The 22472-nt window shown below is 32.0% G+C and overlaps 1 protein-coding gene across 1 annotated transcript in view; it reads left to right on the top strand.

Annotated features, from left to right (window-relative positions):
- The window catches only part of per2 (period circadian clock 2), a 65952-nt gene that overhangs the window by 32039 nt on the left and 11441 nt on the right, over positions 1-22472 (top strand). The window contains exons 8-19 of the mRNA XM_056481465.1: positions 1151-1293; positions 3314-3392; positions 3593-3699; positions 5305-5455; positions 7375-7483; positions 7593-7733; positions 9757-9832; positions 11013-11178; positions 12577-12704; positions 15482-15667; positions 18079-18336; positions 20371-21302. Of these exons, the coding sequence (XP_056337440.1) occupies positions 1151-1293; positions 3314-3392; positions 3593-3699; positions 5305-5455; positions 7375-7483; positions 7593-7733; positions 9757-9832; positions 11013-11178; positions 12577-12704; positions 15482-15667; positions 18079-18336; positions 20371-21302 (2476 nt within the window). The remainder of the gene's footprint in view (positions 1-1150; positions 1294-3313; positions 3393-3592; positions 3700-5304; positions 5456-7374; positions 7484-7592; positions 7734-9756; positions 9833-11012; positions 11179-12576; positions 12705-15481; positions 15668-18078; positions 18337-20370; positions 21303-22472) is intronic.

Genomic DNA, 22472 nt, shown 5'->3' with positions numbered 1-22472 from the left:
AGCAAACAAACTAAATATATTATCTAAAAATGTGAAAATTAGTTGTCGCTTTTACTTTTTAATGTTTTTTCTTCTCAAAGTACTACTCATTTATTTTATTTTACAAAGTAATTTCCTTATTTAATCATTTTATTATTCTTTTTAATCTAATTTCTATTTATATCTTTGATTTATTCTAATTTGTGTTCATTTTAAACAAATTTTAGATTTTTTAAATGAGCAATTTATTTTCTATAGTTAATCATTTATTTTATTAGTATTTATATTATTAATTTATAATTAAATTACTAGTTTTATATTATATTTTAGTTTTTATTTATTTGTTTATTTCTTTTATACTTATGTGTGCTTAATTATTTTAATCAAATATTAATTAATAAAATTAGATTAGATTAGATTAGATTAGATTAGATTAGATTAGATTAGATTAGATTAGATTAGATTAGATTAGATTAGATTCAACTTTATTGTCATTACACATGTACAAGTACAAGGCAACGAAATGCAGTTTAGGTCTAACCAGCAGTGCAATAGCAGCAAGTGCAGGATACAGGTATAAGTTATAAAGTGCAGTTATAGAAAAACTATGGTGATATTTACAGATGGATGTACTATCAACATTATATACAGGTTGTATTAGCTATGAACAGATTTACAATAAATGAATATATGTACAGGATACTATTAATAGCAGAAGTGTGCAGATAGATAAACATAATTAAAAATGTCCATGTGCAGTGGGTATGTCCAAAATTATAATAGATAATAAATTGGAAGGGAATCCGCTGTGCAAAACATAATCTGGAAAAGTTGGCGGTTCATTCCGCTGTGGCATCCCCTGAAATAGAGACTAAGCTGAAATAAAATGAATGAATAAATATGAATGAGTGTGTAATTATTTGAATGCAATATTAATTTCTTCTTATTTTATTAATTAAATAATTTATTCTTTAATAAATAAATAAATAAATACACTTTTTTATGTTTTTTCCCTAAACATCCCCACATTTAATCCTAGTTTGTACCTTTGTTTTTCTTAAATTGTTCTTAATATAAGTTTCTGTATGAATCATGATCATTTGTGAGTTATGTATTAGGATTGAGCCAGTGTTGATCACTAAGCTGTTGCATGTGTGTGTGTGTGTTTCAGCGGTGGTAAGGAGTGTGAGGGAGATCTGCAGTATTATCCCTTCAGAATGACTCCGTATCTGATGAAGGTTCAGGATATGGAGCATTCAGAGGATCAGTTCTGCTGCCTCCTGCTGGCCGAGAGAGTGCACTCCGGCTACGAAGGTCAGCTTTTCACTCATTACCCGATATGGAGAAGAGATTTCTTTTCATACAAGTAGTGGTTGAAGTGCATTGAGAGGAATAATTGCAATTTGATCATTTGGATTGTGATGCAAAAAGTAAATGATTTACTTACTGATGCATATTTAAAGTATAATTAAAGACTAAAACATGATCTTTTTTGTTGCAGCCAAATAAATGTAACACTTTATTTTGATGGTCCATTTGGGTATTAGTAGGCTGTCTGCTTAATATCTGTTGATACTGCTCCTTCAACAGACATTTAACTGACTATAAGAAACTTTGCAAGTACATGTCAACTTGTACCTACCCCAACCCCAACATAACAGTCTACTAATAATCTAATGAGAATGAGTTGGCATGTAGATGCAATTTAACTTAAATTCAACAAACGCACCATCAAAGTCAAGTGTGACCAAAATGTTAGAATTTTTTGTTTAGTTTTATTTCTTAGTTGTATTTATTGTACACTGTATGATTGATGCTGTTATCCCTAAGAAAAACGAAAAAACAAAACATTTATACAAGGCTTCAACAATTCAGTCACAAATAGATTAGATTAGATTCAACTTTGTTTTCATTGCAGATTTACAAGTACAAGGCAACGAAATGCAGTTTAGGTCTAACCAGGAGTGCAACAGCAGCAAGTGCAGGATGTACAGTTGAAGTCAGAATTATTAGCCCCCCTTTTTTCATTTTTAAATATTTCCCAAATGACGTTTAACAGAGCAAGGAAATGTTTACAGTATGTCTGATAATATTTTTTATTCTGGAGAAAGTCTTATTTGTTTTATTACGGCTAGAATAAAATCTAAAAGTTTTTAATTTTTATGAACAATTTTACGGTTAAAATTATTAGCCCCTTTAAGCTATTTTTTTAGACTGTCTACAGAACAAACCACTGTTATACAATAACTTGTCTAATTACCCTAACCTGCCAGGTTAACTTAATTAACCTAGTTAAGTTAAATGTCTCTTTAAGCTGTATAGAATATCTTGAAAAATATCTGGTAAAATATTGTTTACTGTCATTATGGCAAAGATAAAATAAATCAGTTATTACAAATGAGTTATTAAAACTATTATGTTTAGAAATGTGTTGAAGAAGTCTCTCCGTTAAACAGAAATTGGGGGGGAAATAAACAGGGGGGCTAATAATTCAGGGGGCTAATAATTCTGACTTCAACTGTAGGTATACGTTATAAAGTGCAATTGTAGGAAAACTATGGGTAATATAATATACAGTAAGCACAGTAATACTGTCAAATAAAGGCAAGGCGAGGCAAGTTTATTTATATAGCACATTTCATACACAGTGGCAATTCAAAGTGCTTTACATAAACAGGAATAAAAGAAACAAGTATAAGAAAAATAAAAACAAATAATAAAAATGGTTTAAAAAAAATAAAATAAATAAGCATAAAAGCAGATAAAATGTGTTATAAAAGAATGAAAAAGAGGAGAAAAATAGAATAGTGCGATCTGTCGGACATAGCACAGTGCTCATTCGGTAAAGGCACAGCTAAACAGATGTGTTTTTAACTATAAACTACAATTTACTACAATAAACTACAATTTGCCACTCTAGAAACATTCAATATTAATATTATTAATTTTATTATAATTATTGATTGTTATCAGTATGAAATTAGTGATGTTTTCATGTGAAACTGAAATTAAGTGTGAGATTGAAATGAACAGCTTTTATTTGAACTAGAAATCTTAAATAACCTGATGAATCTTTATGCACTCATTTTTAAAACAGTTGAATACATCATTGATGAATAAAAGTGTTCATTTCTTACAAAAAGCAAACAATCATAAATGCTACAGACCCAAAACACCTGATATAAACAAACCCTGTCCAAATAGACACATCTTGCCAGCTGCTTTTGTTTACAAACAGAGTGGCAAATATAGAAGCTGACAAGTGATCATTTTCAAGCAGTTTCAAGAACTAAAATGTTAGAATATTAAAATCTTTATTATGTTAATTCCTCAGCTCCCAGAATCCCCACAGACAAGCGGATCTTCACCACCACACACACTCCCAGCTGTGTGTTTCAGGATGTGGATGAGCGGTACGATTTTAATGCTTTACTGTTGATGAACATTATTAATGAAGATTCGCTGCTTGTTTAAACATTTAATGAGTGTTTCCCACCACATCTCTCTGCCTCCACACCTGCTTTTTTCCATTTCTCATGTTGATGCATATTAAAGGTAATAATAGTTGTTGTCCCCATTCCAGACTAATCAGAAGGTTTGTTTTCCTCTGTAGGGCTGTTCCGTTACTAGGATATTTACCACAGGATTTAATCGGCACACCTGTCCTTCTCCATCTGCATCCTAATGATCGGTCAACTATGCTCGGCATCCACAGGAAGAGTGAGTTTATTTCACTTGATCTTTTTCATTATGATAAAACATGCTTTAGGTTTATAGTTTGTTTATTTCTTGCATAGCGAATACCAAGATTGAGTTATTGCAGAAATTACAGCCATATTTCAATACAAAATACCGAAATTTTTTTATAAATGAAATATATAAAGTAAAACATTTAAAAATCTGTTCCACAAAAACTATTCTAATAACAAAAGCTGAACTAATAAACACAGAAAAAAATTATTTCTACTTCATACTTTATACTCAACCTGCATTCCAACATCAAAATGGTTTAAAAGTTGTCAAATAGGAATGATTGACAGGTTTTTCAATAAAAGACTTAATTTATAATTAAAAAAGATCATTTTTAATAATTAAACTTTTTATGCTACTCTAATTAAATGCGACTAAATTAAAATAACATTGAATTTGAATATATTTTTATATTTTAGCATTTTTAATAATATCATTTTGATGCTTCTCTCTAATTAAATGCTACTCAATAAAAATAATTTATTTGTTAATTTTTTTTAAATATTTAATAATTGCATTTTTCATGCTTCTCCAGTTAAATGCTACTAAATTTAATTAATAAATTAATAAAAATTATTAATAAAATAATTTTTCAATTAATTTGTAATAATAAAATGTTTGATTCTACTCTTAAATTAAATGCTACTTCATTAAAATAATAATTAATTTGTATAACTTTTTGATTTTTTTTATCATTTTAATAATAATTTTTTTACGCTTCTCTAATTAAATGCTACAAAATTTAAATAATTATAATTTTTTATCATTTAAAAAAATGTAATAATTACATTTCTGTTTAAATTGTTTAATTTGTCAGTGCCAGTGGTGTAGTGGTTAGTGCGTCGACACATGCACTCCGGTGCTCACGGCGACCCGAGTTCGATTCCCACCTCGCAGCCCTATGCCGATCTTTCCCCTCTCTTTGCTCCCCATGCTTTCCTGTCAATACTCTCTACTTTCCTTTACAATAATAAAGGTGAAAGCCCCTAAAAAAAATTTATAAATTTGTTTATTTTTTTAAAATCATTTTTAATAATTACATTTTTGATGCTTCTAATTAAAGAACCTTTTCAGCACTTGAAAATGCATGAAAATCAGTACCAAAGCCAAAACTGAAACTAATCTCATGTGTAAACAAATATCTTATTTTATAGCATCCTGTAGAAATTATTCATTTAAAAGAGAGATCTGTAAGTGGTATACTAAACATATACTTTTGGAATTTGTGATGTTATCAGAAATAACATTATTATCGTATAGAATATTATTAATGTATAGAATATACATTATTATGATTTTTATCTGGAGAGACTTTGAAGGAATGTGAATCCTCCTAAAATTGTACAATTTTTATCAAAAGTAAACCTTAAAGAAGTGTTTTAGATTTTTATTTTGTGTGTTATTTATTGCTGTTGATGTCATTTCTATAGAAAAGAGACATCTATATGTATGATAATGTAAATCCAATCTGGTCTTGCGCATGAAATAGCAAGAGATGCTGATATGGCAAAACATTCAAAACTCGAAATGAGTTTTAATATCTTGGTTGTGAATTAAATGTTTTTGTCTCCTCAGTCCTGCAGTGTGCTGGTCAGCCTTTCGACCATTCAATCCGCTTCTGTGCTCGTAATGGAGAGTACATCACCATCGACACCAGCTGGTCCAGTTTCGTCAATCCCTGGAGCCGCAAAGTTTCCTTCGTCATCGGCAGACACAAAGTTCGCATGTAAGTTCAATTCCATTCAAGTGTATTTGTATAGCGGTTTTCACAGCAATACAACCAAAATCAGAAAAGCTAAGGTTATTACCATAACTTTATTAGTAACATATAACTTTAAATAGTAACTAATAGCTTTTTACAGTTAACATTATGTTATATATATATATATATAAGCATAGTTATCCTGCAGTTATATAGTATATATGCGATGTCTATGTGTACATGTTCAATGTGATGTATTTGTTTTAATCTTTGTTTTAAAAATCATAATATTGTATCAGTTCCTTCAGATAAATGGACATTGCAAGTAGAGGTTGTTAGTGTTAGATGCCTGAAGTAATTGCTTTAGGAACTTTATTTATTTATTTAAAGAGTAGACGGAATAGAAAATTGATTTTAAAACATTTTGAGGGAGCAAAATTTAGATTTTGGTACAAATATCATAATGTACAAATCCATTTTAGCTGCAGATTCTGATAATTGTACTATTACTGAAATAATTTAAGGTCAGAACGATGTTTTTTCAGCAGCGATACATTAAAAGTAAAAAAAGAAATTCATTCATTCATTTGCTTTTCGGCTTAGTCCCTTTATTAATCCGGGGTCGCCACAGCGGAATGAACCGCCAACTTATTCAGCATATGTTTTACGCAACGGATGCCCTTCCAGCTGCAACCCATCACTGGGAAACATCCATACACACTCATTCACACACATACACTACGGCCAATTAAGCTTACCCAATTCACCTGTACCGCATGTCTTTGGACTGTGGGGGAAACCGGAGCACCCGGAGGAAACCCATGCGTACGCAGGGAGAACATGCAAACTCCACACAGAAACGCCAACTGACCCAGCCGAGGCTCGAACCAGCGACCTTTTTGCTGTGAGGCGACAGCACTACCTACTGCACCACTGCGTCGCCTAAAAAAAGAAATAAAAAGTTCAAATTTGTAAGAATCCAAAAGGTTTTTTTTTACATTGATGAAAAAATACATGTTTTTTTGAGTAGCAAATTAGCATATTAAATAGATTCCTGTAAATTCTGCTTTGCATCACAAGAATATATTACTTTTAAACATGTTATAAATTAGAAAGCTGTAATTGTCAATTGTAATAATATTTCTCAATATTATTGAATTGCTGTATGTTCGATTGAATAAATGCAACATTAGTGAGAATAAAAGACTTCTTTCGACAACATAAAAAAAAAAATCACAACAATCCCAAACTTTTTTTTTTTTTTAAATAATTATTTTTTCGGCGTTTTCACCTTTAATGGACAGGACAGTAGAGAGTATTGACAGGAAAGCATGGAGAGCAGAGAGAGGGGAAGGATCGGCATAGGACCGCGAGGCGGGAATCGAACTCGGGTCGCCGTGAGCACCGGAGTGCATTCGTCGACGCACTAACCACTACAAACTATCATTTTGACACACTGTGTGATAGCTTTTATTAATAAATATTCATACTTTTGTAGCTTTGGTGTTGCCTACATTTATATAGCTTTTTTTTTTTTGGTTGTGCACCCATTTGAGACTTTTGTGCATTTTTTTATACTATAAAAAAATCACACCAACCCTAAACCCTTAAATGATTGCTGGACTTTCATTTTGATACTGTTAAAGTTTTTTATTATTAATAATTGTTCACACTTTTAAATCTTTGGTGTTACTTAAATTTATATTTGTTTTCTACAGTTTTTTTTGGTTGTGCACTCATTTGAGACAATATTTTTTAAAACTGTAAAACAAAATCACACCTATCGTAACTTTTCAATTGTCGGACTATCATTTTGACACCATGTTTTTATTAATAAATGTGTTTTTTATTAATACATTTTCATACTTTTGGTGCTGCTTACATTTATATTTTCTTTTTTTTTTTACATGTACACCTGTTTAAAATGTTGTCCATTCTTCCAGGGGTCCTGTGAATGAAGACGTGTTTGCAGCTCCGGCTACTCCTGAAGGCAAATGCGTGGACTCTGACATCCAGGACATCACTGAGCAGATCCACAGACTCCTGCTGCAGGTGCGCAAACTCATTCACAGTAGAAAGATCCAGATTAATGCATCTAAATATAGACTGAGAATGAGGGACATCAAAATCACTGGTTAAAATAAATGTGTGTGATTTGCAGCCGGTGCACAATAATGGTTCGAGTGGCTATGGCAGTCTGGGCAGTAATGATCACCTGCTGAGCGTGGCGTCATCCAGTGAAAGCAATGGTAACGGGACACGACAGAGACATGAGGAAGAGGACATCAGGAGAGCCAAACCGGTGAGTCACATCATCAATTCTAGCCATTTTTTACAAGTCAAATGTGTCACTTTTATTCATGCATTGAGAACATTGCATCATAATACACCGTGCTACAAGCTACTCATCAGGAAAAGTAGTTAAGCTACTGTCAAACTACACTAGAAACTAATTTGGTGCTTGTTCAAACTGCTTATTTAAAATGAGCTGAATCAACACAACTCTTGAGTTTTCAACCAGCTAGTCCAAGCGCTTCCAGTGAACTATTGCACCATTGTAAATTCACCACGTTTAAGATCTGATTTCTTTAAAAATCAGGGATCTTCACTGTCTGATTAATATACAATGTAAAGTGGGTCTCAGACTGGACAAAAAGTCCTGCATTAAATTCCATTTCCCCCCACCATGTCTTTAAAATATGAACATTTATATTACCTCAATATTTTCAATGGGAGTTACTGCGCTAGTCTTCTGCCACTGACGGCACTTGCGTCTACACTTTCATCTCGTTTAATGCTTGAACAACGAAATGCATGTTTAAGTCTGTTTACCTGATTGTATTTTAATTCCATTATAACATCGATGCTGCAAAAGGAACCTTATGAAATTAAAAACAGTCCCAAACCTTTCACCAGAAGTTTATTGTTGGCTGAAAACACGAGCTGTGCATATTATCCATTGAGTTAATCGATTTGTGTTGAGACAACATGAAGGAATTGTGTGAAACCAAGCATTTTTTACAGTGTACACCACTAATAAAGATACGTCCTAAATGTAGCTAAGTACATTTGAAGCTATTTTTTTAAGGCGTACATTACAAAAACATGAATAAATGTTGGTTAGAAGTAAAATATTTGGTAAAATGTTTGATCAAACAACTTATTTAAAATGAGCTGAAACAACACACTTCTAGAGATTTGTTTGGAGAAACTTAATTGTTTTATGTTCAGCCCACTTAAATGAGTTATGTTTAACTTAATAGATTTGTGTGGAAGCATGCGTTTTTGTGAAGTGCAATGCAATGCAATACAGCAGGCTAATGATGTCAGATGTTTTATTTCACACGCTTTTCAGATTTGACTGTCAAGAGTCAAAGTACAAAACTGCAACAAATATAGCATATAATATAATATATAATATAATATAACATATAATATAGCATTACAATAGTAAAAAGTTACTAACTTAGATTAAGCTTGGTAAGAAATTTTTGTGAAACCCTAACAAAAGTTTTATTTTAAGACTTTTACTTGACTACAGTTATTTAAAGGGCTGATAAGTGGTGATACAAGATTTTTTCAGCAAGGATACATTAAATGTAAAAAAGGTTGGAATTAAATGAAGACAAATTATGCAGCAAACATTTTTTTAACATTGATAAAAATAAGAAATGCTTTTTGGGCAAAAAAAGACAATTAAATGCTTTCTGAAGGGTTATGTGACTGAAGAAACGATGCTGAAAATTCTGCATTGCATCACAGGAATAAATTACTTTTAAACATTTATTAAATTACAAAGCTGTAATTATAAATTGTAATCATTTAAGAGGAATAAATGTACAGACTTTTAGTTGACTACAGTTAGTGAAAGGGCTGATTAGCTGATAAGTGGTGATGGATACAGTATAAGCGTAGAGTTAAACTAAATGCTGAACCATTTAATTTCGTACCACATGGAGTGTAAACGCCCCTGGACACATTTCACATTTAGCTCATTGAATGCAACTATTGTCCAAAATGAATGTTGTTATTTTAAAGTCTTTCATGGGTTTTAATCTCCGCATATTATGTAAAATATCATTTCTGTTATACACTCAAAAAAGATGATTGCTGTTTGTTTGAGCTGCTTACTTGTTTTATGTTCAATCCACTTAAATTAATAAAAACAAATGTGTTAACTCAATTCTTTCATGTTGTCCCAACACAAATCAATTGTTTGGAACATAGCATTTTTACAGTGTATTTAGCCATACAAGTCTTAATACTTATCTTTTTAAAGCAAGTCTGGTGGGTTGATTAGTCTTTTCATGTCTGTGATTTCTCAGAGGAGCTTTCAGGAGATCTGCAAAGGCGTTCACATGCAGAAAAACCAGGAGCTGCAGTCCAAGAAGAGCCCTACTAGTATGTACCCATATCCTCCACCATCTGTGCACCTCGTCTGTCATCGAAGTCTGTGGTTTTGTGTGCAATCTGTGCTTGAATATCTCCGTTATTTGGTTTCAAATAATCACTGTTAGTTTACAGGAACAGAAATTGGAATTGTAAATTGAACTGTGATATTGAAGCATCTGTGGATTGGATGGAGGGACAAAAGCGAATAGAATAGAATAGAATAAAAATGAGTAGAATGCAATGGAATGGAGTTGAATGGAACAGAGTAGAATAGAATGGAACAGAGTAGAATGGAACAGATTAGAATTGAATAAAATTGAATGGAATGGAGTAGAATGGAACGGAATAGAATAGAATAGAACATTATGTATAAAATATTATATATGTTTTATATAGTTTATATGCATTACTGTTAAAGGGGCTTTAAAGGGATAGTTCACACTTAAAGTAAAATGTACACACTATTTACTCCGCCTTAAGTGGTTCCAGACTTTAAGTTTCTGTCTTCTGTTGAACTCTAAAGAAGATGTTTTGAAGGAAGCTGAAAACCTGTAACCATTGACTTCCATAACAGGAAAAAGATACTATGGAAGTTCATAAGTTCCAACATTTTTCTAAATATCTTTTTTGTGTTCAAAAGAAGATAGAAACTCATAAAGGGTTGAAACGGGTAAAGAATGAGTAAATGCTGACAGGATTGGCGTTTTGGGGTGAACTATCCCTTTAAGAGGTTGTTTTCATTATGATTTTGTTTATGTTTGGTAATAAATTCATTATTTTATTTTGTAAGATTTCACTGATTTCATAAAAAGTGACGACAAACATTTACAGTTATCTTTTTATTTTTATTTAATGCTCTATTAAATTCTTCTCTATGGGACATCCTGTTAAAAAACTACCAATTTCTGTTACAGACTTTTTTCCTAAATTCTTTTTCTTATACAATATATTGTGTCTAACAACTGAAATGTCATTAAAAGGCACTTTGTTAAACTGAAGAGTTGAAATTTCAACATCAGAGTTCTACAGAGCACAAAATACAATTCATAACTGTAAATAAACACTAATAAGGAATGCAGTAATTAAACAGACTTGGTTTAGATTTTACAGTGTAGCCGTATAGAAGTTTATCATTTTTATTTTGAGTGATTGTGCAGCCTTCTCAAACCCTTTTCTTCCTCCCCTCCAGAGTTTGTCCAAAAAAGTCCAGTGGTTCGACCGAAAGACTCTTCATATCCGGTGAACTGGAGAGAGTCTCAGGAAGAGCAGCGAGCGGCAGTGCAGGAGGAGCTGGCCTTCAAAGACCAGACCGTCTACTCCTATCAGCAGATCAGCTGTCTGGACAGCGTCATCCGGTACAAACACACACACACACACACACACACACACACACACACAGTCACGTCACAGCGGAAACTGCTGGAGACCGTCTCCACTCGCAGACTAATATAATGCACTTATCGATCGTGTTATGCTAAGCGACTGAATGAAGTGTGCTAGGAGGAAGAATGATTCAGCAGAGAACATTAGATTTAGCAGGAGCTGGAATAACAGATCTGCATGTCTAGCCTAAAGCCATGGAAAATGACGCAGAATTGAAACCTGGTCAGGTTTAAAGAGATAGATCACCCTGAAAAGACAGTTTATTAACTATTTATTCACCCTCAAGGGGTTTCAAACCTCTGAGTTTCTTTATTCTGTTGAACACAAAAGAAGAATTGCTGAGTAAATTATGACAGAATCTTTATTTTGGAGTGAACTATTCCTTTAATCCACTTTACCCTGGCTATGGCTATGTTTGAATTGAATTTTATTTGACAGATTTTAGACAAGCTGTACAAGTATCCCATACATTTTGAAATAAAAACTGTTGAGGATAAAAACACAATAAAGCCCTGGGCTTGTTTCCATTGCGGTCCTCGCTGTTAAATAAAACAAAGTATGGCTTTAAAATACCGATGATGCATAAAACAAACAGTACGGATTAAAACGGGAACAAAATAATTCACAAATACATTCCTACATTCATTCATTTTTCTTTTCGGCTTAGTCCCTCCATCAATCAGGGATCGCCACAGCGGAACGAACCGTCATCTTATCCAACATAAGTTCTACGCAGCGAATGGCCTTCCAGCTGTAACCCTATTTACAATCAAGTAACATATAAAATAAAAACATCCTCGTCCACCATGCAAACTAATTATCCTCATCAAACAACCATTTTTTGATTACATTTTTGAACATTTGTGTGTGTGCGTGCGTGCGTGCGTGTGTCTATATTTATTTACAGTTGAAGTCAAAATTATTAGCCTTCCTCTGAAATTTTTATTCATATTCATAGTCTTTAAAGTGCTGTTTAATAGACTTAAAAATATTCACCTTGGCAGAGATAAAACATTTAAACTATTATGTTAAAAAAACATTAAGCAACACTTTTATAAAAGAATTAAATGTACACAAGAAGGCTAATCATTTTGACTGTATATATCGTTTTTAAATTCACGAAGATGACACATTTTAGCTGCGAACATACTGATATTTTCCTCGTATTACTCTTGGGTTTCGAAGAGTTAAAACAATAGAATTACCGCGCGTGTGTTGTGCACGTAAACCGCAGTAAATGAAGGATTATAGGGTCTTAATGGTCCAAAACAAAGTCGTAAAGCTGAAACAAACCAGATCAGAGATGCTTTTAGTTAACGTTTATCCTGCTTTAGTCATTTGCTAACCTGATGTGTGTGTCTGTTGATCAGCTATCTGGAGAGCTGTAACGTGCCCATTACAGTGAAGAGAAAGTGCCAATCCTCCTCCAACACCACATCCTCAAACTCAGACGAGGACAAGCAGAGGAACGCTGACAGCTCCATGCAAGTCTCTGAAGGTACTGCACACATGCGCTCTGCGTAAAAAGACGTTTTCTTTTTTTTATAATTGAGCAGGTTTTCACATTTAAAACATCAGATAAATAACACAACATAAATCCTTTAAAGACCTGTTATAAAGCATCATGATAAACTATTCATAGTTCACCCAGGAATCAATAAGGAATTTATTTAGCAATATTACGAAACCAATATGTTAAATGGTAGTGGTGTAACGGATCACAAATCTCATGGTTCGGATCACACTACGGTTTTTGAATCACGGATCGGACCATTTTTCGGATCAGCAAAAAAGGGAGGAGACTAATGTCATTTGCTTTCCATTCATACAAAAATATTACTGTAAAAACAATTGGTTTTAACGAACAGAACTTAGAACCTGTAATTTTAATAAAAATAATAATCAAGAAAGAACCAGCTGAAAAAGGAAACGTATTCAATACGAAAAATCATCTTTGCTACTGTTGCTGATAATGCTAATATATAATATATCATCCTTATTTTCAGTTAATGATTCAACAGTTCACACATAAATCTTCATGTTTGATTATAGGTGGATCATTTTTGAAAACCCATTCAGTGACATCCTTTTGTTGGATGTTTGTCGCCACCTGTTGGTTACACAATGTAACTGCGTTCAGCGTTCCATTAAACAGTGATTTTCATCTTTACCATAAACATCAGTGCTTATTTCTGAACTGTAAACCATGTTATTTACAGTAATTGTTTGTAACTAACTGAAAAAGTGTAAAAAACTAAATCTCTCTCGATCAGAGATGCAGATTTGAATGCAGCGCTTGGAAGGATCAATAAACATGTAAATCATTATTATTTTTTATTCATGTTGTGCGGGTTTGAATTGAGATCACAATCTTTTAATGTTTAATCGTGCAGCTTTACACTGAATGCATTAATGCAAGCTAAACTAACAGTGACAGAAAACACCTTTAATTAAGGAAAACTCAAAGTGTGATAAGAGATGACTCCCATCCTCCGAAGCCTTTTTTTGTTCTGTTGCCCTCTGGAAGAAGGTTAAGAAGCATTAAATGCTCTTCCAACAGATATAAATTTACCTTTGTTCCAGAGGCAGTAAGGCTTTACAACATTACATTTTAGCAAGTTTTAAATTTACATTTCTAATACATGTCTTTATCCAAGTTTTTTATTTTTTTATTATTTTTTTTTAACTATGAAATTATACATGAAGCATGCTGGATTGTTATTGTTTTTGTTTTGTTTTTTAACACTGTTTGTAAGCAATTTGTCTGTGTTTGTTGAATCATGAAAAGCTATTACCCTAATCTAATTGCCCCTGGTGGGATTAATAAAGTTGTTAAACTTAAAAAACTTAATAGCCTAAGAAAGCATTTAGGTAGGTCCCACTATAACTTTTCCGTCATCATTATAATTTACGGAGAAGCCAAAATGCTTTCATGCATGTGATTTGAATGACGCAGGAGGCGATCTCTCTGCAATTGTTATAAATGTTGAAAAATAGTTATTAATCTGCATGTCATGTGCGTTCCGAACCATGCATTGTGATCCGTATGTATCATGGATTAACCGGGATCCGTTACACCACTATTAAATAGCATAGAAAAACATGATTACTTGATTAATTCAGTTAATCTCATTGCACTTGAAAAGTCAGTGCAATGAGTCATTTTGCTTTGTTAGGACCATCATGAAAAACCAAATGCCAAAGTTTGCAATGCAAATAAACACATTTACATGAAAACCCAAATACATAATGATAATAATAATAATTAATGCCTTGAAATCTTGACAGATGTTATGGATGTAATCACCACAGACCAATGGTAGTTTAAAGGCGTTCACTAACTGAATCAAACTTATTTAAAACTCCATGTTAACATTTTTATTTTGACTTGATGTATTTTTTAGGAGTTTTATTAGGAAAATTTTCACAATTACAACATTTTTCACAAATATTTAAAGATCCTCCATATTTGCTTATTCATACTAAATTAAAATGTTCTATCTGTGATTATTGAGTATGAGTATGTACATGAAGACACAGGGCCAGGTGCTTATAGTCTAGTTATACATTACACAGAGTATGCATACATATGTAATGACACAGAAAAACAAATCTTAGTTTATAATACAGAAGGAAATATTGAATAAAAATAGGAAATTAAAGGTTAATTGGGTAAGTTAGGGTAATTAGGCAAGTCATTGTATAATGATGGTTTGTTCTGTTGAAAAAATTATCAATTGCTTAAGAGGGCTAATAATATTAACCTATCATCATAGTGACATGGGATGGTGACTGATCCTCCATGCTGAACAGTTATTGTACAACTTCACCTAAACAAAACAAAACCTGCATGTCTGGTGTCTTAAAATGTATTTAAAACATTAAATTCTAGCCAAAATAAAACAAATAAGACTTTTTCCAGAAGATAAAATATTGAAAATACTGTGAAAACTTCCTTGCTCTGTTAAACATCATATAGGAAATAATTGAACAAGAAAAATCACAGGAGGGTGAATCATTTGAACTTCAACTGTATGTAAACCTTTGTCTTGACTTAAAAATCTGGTCTATAATTACAGAAGGAGAAGAAGAAAATATTAAATGAAATCCCCCCATACACCACCCACCCAATATTTCTGTCTACTTAAGGAAACTGCTAAAAACACTCATGGGAGCTGGCATAAGATCTCACTTAACTCAAATCAATATCTCTTTCAACTCTGTTCAGAGTTATTGGGTGAGCTCTAACATTGGTTTGGTTTTGTGTGTGTTCAGAGCCGGCTCATCTGAAGGAGCAGTCGGGTCTGTCATCATTAGAGGTGCCTAAAAAGGCTCCAGGCTCAGGTGTAGTGAGTCCATCTCTGACTCCTTTGGCTCTGCCCAGTAAGCCTGAAAGTGTGGTCTCCATCACCAGCCAGTGCAGCTACAGCAGCACCATTGTACACGTGGGAGACAAGAAAGGTAAATTGACTTCTTTCTTTCTCAGCTTTGTATCTGACTGTCTTTCTCTTTCTCTCCTGTCTGTCTCTTCTTATGAACAGTGTTTCTGTTACAAAACCTAGTGAGCTGCCTTGGTTTAATTTTACATTATGCATTAAGATAATAATGTGATGTAAAACATAACAAAAAGCAAAATTGGGCAAAATTCTGTTATTATTTCCTATTATTATCATCATTATTATTATTATTATTATTGTTGTTATTATTGTAATTGTTATTATTAATCGTTGTTATTATTATAATTACCATTATTATAATTATTATTATCATTATCATAATTATCATTATTATTATTATTATTATTATTATTGATGTTGTTATTATTATCATTATTATTATTATCATTACTATTATTATCGTTGTTATTAATATATTTACCATTATTATAATTATAATTATTATTATCATTCTTGTTATTATTATTATTATTATTGTTATTATTATTATTATTAATGTTGTTATTATTATTAACATTATTATTGTTGTTGTTATTATTATTATTAATATCATTATTATTATCATTATTATTATCATTATTATAATAATAATTATTATTATTATTGTTGTTGTTGATATTATTGTTGTTGTTGTTATTATCATCATTATTATAATTATTTTCATCATTATCATTGTTGTTGTTATTATTATTATTATTATTATTGTTATTATCATTGTTGTTGTTGTTATTATTATTATTTATTTTTACTTGTTTATATTTTTGCATGATTATAAATGATCTATATTATTATTTTCTGTTATTATTATCATGATTATAATTATTGTTGTTATTATTATTATTATTATTATTAATATTATCATCATTATCATTAATATTGTTGTTGTTATTATAATAATTATTATTATTGTTGTTATTATTATTATTATTATCATCATTATCATAATTGTTGTTGTTGTTGTTATTATTATTATTGTCATTATCATCATTATTATTACTATTATCATCATTATCATTATTATTGTTGTTGTTATTATAAATATTATCATAATTATTATTATCATTATCTTCATCATTATTATTATTATTTATTTATTTATTTATTTTGACTTATTTATATTTTTGCATGATTATAAAGGATCTATATTTGTATTATTTTCTGTTATTATCTGTACTCTTCAATATTTAAGAAATTCAGTCTTCAAAATAAATATATATTAAATAGAAAATAAGTCGTATATTGTCAAATAAATTATTGCTTTGTAATAATAATGTTTGTAATGTAATGCATCATTAATAAATAAATATATTGCATAAAAAGTTATAGTAAATAAAATAAAATAGTAAATAAATAGTTTCTATATAATATATATAATGTTTCTATATAATAATGTAATAATTGTTGTTAATCTTGTTAGTCTAATTAATAATAAAAAATATTAAAATAATAATAAAAGTGACAATAATTCATTTCATGATATTGATGAGCGTTTTTTCATATCATTAACAATATGATTTCAAATCTGATTTAAAATACTTTTTTTTTAAATCACTTAATCTATTTTACATCACTATTTAGTCCCTGTTTTAAATCAGTTCAAATTAATCTTTCAATACTAATCTTAAAATACAAATTAAACAAATGAAAAAGGATAAATTACTGTTGCTGCTAATTTCAGGATATAAACAAAATGACACTTAAATCTGTATTATTTTGTTTACATCACTTATTTAAAACAATAAAGATGTATTTAAATTACAGTGTATTTGGTGTTAAATCATCAGTGTTTATTTATTTTTTTTACTTAAGTATAGGTTGATAGAAAATGTAATCTGAATGTAAAATCAGCACTCACATTGTAACTAAAGCGAATAAATATTGAACAATTTATTCATACATTAATTTTCCTTGGGCTTAGTCTCTTATTCATCAGGGGTTGCCAAAGTGGATTGAACCACCATATTGAATGATACAGAAATTTAAAAAATACAATAAAATAAAACTCTACCTATGAAGCTCACATGGTTTTGAATACATTTATCTGTATTAGAGCTATAAGTGTTATGTCTGTTCCCTGGTAAAACACCTTTTTTGTTTTAGTCGTGTCGTCAACAAGACACATCTCTACAAAGCAAGAATACTCTTCCAAACTCCAAAGTTAGTAAACCCTTATGACATAGGGACAAAAAAAAAATTGATCGTGAAGCCCTGGAGTTGATGACTAAAATAAAGATGCACATCACTCTGGCGGGGCTTCAAAAAAAATTGCATCTTATCAAATTCTGCATTTTCCCATGGCTCCCATCCCAACATGCATGAAATAAAGGCCTTGATGCAGCCCATACAAATCAACTGCTGGTCGTTTCTCCTGTGTTTCGGCAGGACGTTTGCTCACCGTTTTGTTTTTTCCTGCAGAGATCATTGAAGATGTTCCCAGCGCTGAAGGCACGGATGTTCATGGTCTCGCCGTCCCTCCGGCCGCAGTTTCACCTCAGAATCAGGAGCGAGAGGCGTATAAGAAACTGGGTCTGACTAAGCAGGTTCTGGCAGCTCACACTCAGAAGGAGGAGCAGGCGTTTCTCAGCCGCTTCAGGGAGCTGAGAGGAGTCCACGCTTTCAAAGCAGACTGCTCCCTCTATCTGGAGAGACAGAAAGGACAGGTCACATCTGAGGGTAAGCACACATTTGAGTCTGATGCTGGTTTAAATAACAAGAATGTAGCTAAAACTGGATGCTTTCAATTTGCTACTGGTGTTATTTAAATAAGAGATAAAACCGCTCAACAGGTTCATCAGCAACCCAACACAAAGCCAAGGGCTCTTGTAGTAGAGTGAAGAAACAATCGAAAACAACCTTGTAGATGTACATTATCCCACTTATTACACTTCTAACAGAAGTAAACTATTATACGTACCACATTCATTTGTTCTGTAATAATTTACTAACACTTTCATTATAATTTATTAACACTTTCATTAAATGTAAAGCTTGCAGTCACAATTATTTAGTCACTAGATGGCGCCAAACCGTCAAGAACAGCTGCATGAAAGATTAGCTTATAAATCTGTATATGCATATATTCACTAATGTATCAAATAATAGTGTAGTTTATTCTATGATTTGATAAAACATTCAGTCTCTGGACTTTCTGCATCCCAGGCACTAATATTTTAATGATTTATTAAATATGATATATGTATACAGTTGAAGTCAGAATTATTAGCCCCCCTTTGAATTTTTTTTCATTTTTTAAATATTTCCCAAATGACATTTAACAGAGCAAGGAAATTTTCACAGTATGTCTGATAATATTTTTTCTTCTGGAGAAAGTCTTATTTGTTTTATTTCGGCTAGAATAAAAGCAGTTTTTAATTTTTAAAACACCATTTAAGGTCAATATTATTAGCCCCTTTAAGCTATATATTTTTTCAATAGTCTACAGAACAAACCATCGTTATACAGTAACTTGCCTATTTACCCTAACCTGCCTAGTTAACCCAATTAACCTAGTTAAACCTTTAAATGTCACTTTAAGCTGTATAGAAATGTCTTGAAAAATATCTAGTCATATATTATTTACTGTCATCATGGCAAAGATAAAATAAATTAGTTATTAAAAATGAGTTATTAAAACTGTTATGTTTAGAAATGGGTTGAAAAAAATCTGCTCTCCGTTAAACCGAAATTGGGGGAAAAAATAAACAGGGGGGCTAATAAATCTGACTTCAACTATATGTATGTATATATATATATATATATATATATATATATATATATATATATATATATATATATATATATATATATATATATATATGTGTATATATATATATATATGTATATATATATATGTATATATATATATATATGTATATATATATATATATATGTATGTATGTATGTATGTATGTATGTATTTGCTTTTGATATCTGATAAAATGTCTGTCAAAATTAACAATTGGTTACAATTTTGTAGTACTGCACAATCACAACTAGTGCAACATTTTTCTTTAATAATCCTGTAGTCTGTAGTCTTATTTTATTACTATTTATTTTTATTACTATACAACTTTATTTTTTTATTAATTTTATTTATTATTGTTAATATTAAGTTATTATTGTTGTTATTAAATCACAATATTAAATAAAAAAATTGTAATTATAATATTTTTCACTTAGGCTTTTATTCTGCTTTTATTCTTATTATTTGCCAATTTTATTAATAATTTTAATGTTATAATACAAATATTTGTTTTGCTCAATTTTTAAATTATTTTATTTATTACAAATATTATTGTTCAATTTATTATTATTATTATTATTATTGTTATTGTTGTTGTTGTTGTTGTTGTTATTATTATTATAAAATGACTAAATATTGTCCATGTTGTGCATCTCTGTGCATCAAATATGCTGCAAATCTGGATTTTTAATTGAAGGTCATGTTGTAAATGACTGTCAAAATGATATTCGAAATTGCAATTATTTTTTTTCTAATATTTTTATGCTAGATATTAATCTCTCTGTTAAACAGAAATTGGGGTAAAAAATAAACAGAGGGGCTAATAATTCTGACTTCTGAATTCTAACTATATATATGACTTTGCCTAAATTTAATCCATATCGTCCCTCTTTTCTCTGATCTAGTTTTATATTAATAAATATCCATAAATATATTCAATAACCTCTTTCTTTCTGTCTCTCCAGCTGTCCCTGCTGCTCGCTCATGCAAGGCTGGAGGCGGCGGCGGCGCACAGGAGACCACTGCAACCCGCCGGGGGCGCAACAAAAAGACCAAATCCAAGCGAGTGAAGCCGAATGAGTCGTCAGACAGCACTCCATCAGGCCGTAGACCTGCACACAGACCTCAGCTCCAGGGCCTCAACCAGACGTCCTGGTCTCCCTCAGACACATCCCAATCCACATTCCCTATGGCCTATCCTGCCGTGATGCCTGCGTACCCGCTACAGATGTACCCGGGAGCTGGTGGTATGCAGCCCAGAGTGGACACTCCAATGCCAGGCTTTGTGGAAAGTCAATGTGCGCCAGATCCACGCATCCCAATGCAGCCCATTCAGACGCCGTATTCTGCTCCGCTAGTCACGCCGATGGTGGCGCTGGTGCTGCCAAACTACATGTTTCCACAGATGGGCAGTGCTCCACGCCAGCCTTTCTACCCCCCAAAACAGGGACCATTCCCCACCCAGCCCACCTTTCAGACTCAGCCTGGTTTCACCCCGCAGGCTTCATTCCCTCAACAGTCGACATTTACAATACAAACACAGTTCACCTCCCAAAACCCCTTTAGCTCACAGCCTACATTCCAGCCTCAGCCATTTCCATTCGCATGTCCTGAAGACCCACCCAAAGCACCAGAGCAGGAGCTGAGGGAGGAGCAGTCCCGGAGCCCCACCCCTCAGTCAATGGGCGGAGGCGGAGCTCCATCTCCACCTCTGTTCCAGTCGCGGTGCAGCTCGCCGCTACAACTCAACCTACTCCAGCTGGAGGAAACACAGCGCTCGGCTGACAGACAGGAGAACACAGCGCCATCTGCTGTACCACTGAACAACTGCAGCGCTGGGGTGGAGAAAACTGCCAGCGTGACTGGGCAAACCAAACCTGATAAGGATGTGGTGCAGGTTTGTAATCTGTTTATGGCTTTCTTTGACTTGTTGTAGTGTTGAAGGGATTGTTCACACAACATTTAATCCTTGCTTACTCATTCTCAAGTGTAGACCTGAGGTGCGTTTCCCAAACAACGTTGTTACTCATGGCTGAACTATCATAGTATGATGCATCGTTTAGGAAAAGAACGATGTAGTGATGAGTGTTCCCAAAACCCGTAGCTTCTCTGTCGCAGATTCATTGTTTAAACCACGTTAGTTATAGCGGAAAACGCCCATAATGATGCTCTAAACAGGGTGGAAACAACTTTAGAGAAGAACCCCATCATTTCTTGTTGCAAATTATTATTGTTTACACGCACACACATTAAAAAAAATCCAATATTAATTTTGGTAAAATGAACTCGTTTTCTATATTAATTAAAATATATGCAAATGGCACATATAGAGCCAATGTTTCCTTTACAAATATATTGAGAACATTACATATTCTATTCTAACATAAAATCATGTACAATGTACAAATTCTAATCTCATATATAAATCATATAAATAAATAAATAAATAAATAATGAAGCTAGTTATTAAGAAATAAAATTATATATTTTTTAGGGTAATAAATAATATTTATAATTTTTTATCAAATTTTTAAAAATCCCACTTTAATAATAATATTATTAGTCATGATGATGATGATGATGATGATGATGATGATGATTATTAAGTAGGATATTGTTTATTTTTTTATTTTTGGAAAAGTCTACTTTTACAATTTGACACATGCAAATCACTGCAGAAATGTTCTAACCAACAGGCCCAGGTCATATACAGTACAGACACTTAATAAATAACCTATAAATTAAAACCATTAACGTATGCTATATTTATTTTTTCAGAAGCTTTGGAGACGTAACGTAAAGTCCGCTTTTAAATAATAGGCCACCTATAGCTTTCGCCATGAGCCATGACTGTGTTCAAAATGACATCAATGTTTTTAAAGTGCACTGCGAACGGAGCACAATTGTAAACATGAAGGTCGCTAAAACTGAACTGTTAAAATACTTTGAGAGCAAATTACAGCTAAGAGAGATGACTTTAATGCTTTTTAAAAAAATCATTCCGAGTTTAAATGTTAGAATGTTCTAACGGAATAGGGCATAGGGGGATAACTGAGAAAAGAACACA

This window comes from Danio aesculapii, chromosome 2 (genome assembly GCF_903798145.1).
Source record: "Danio aesculapii chromosome 2, fDanAes4.1, whole genome shotgun sequence".
Classification (NCBI taxonomy): Eukaryota; Metazoa; Chordata; class Actinopteri; order Cypriniformes; family Danionidae; genus Danio; species Danio aesculapii.
Note: the sequence above shows the minus strand (reverse complement) of the source record. Positions and strands in the feature narration are given on the sequence as shown.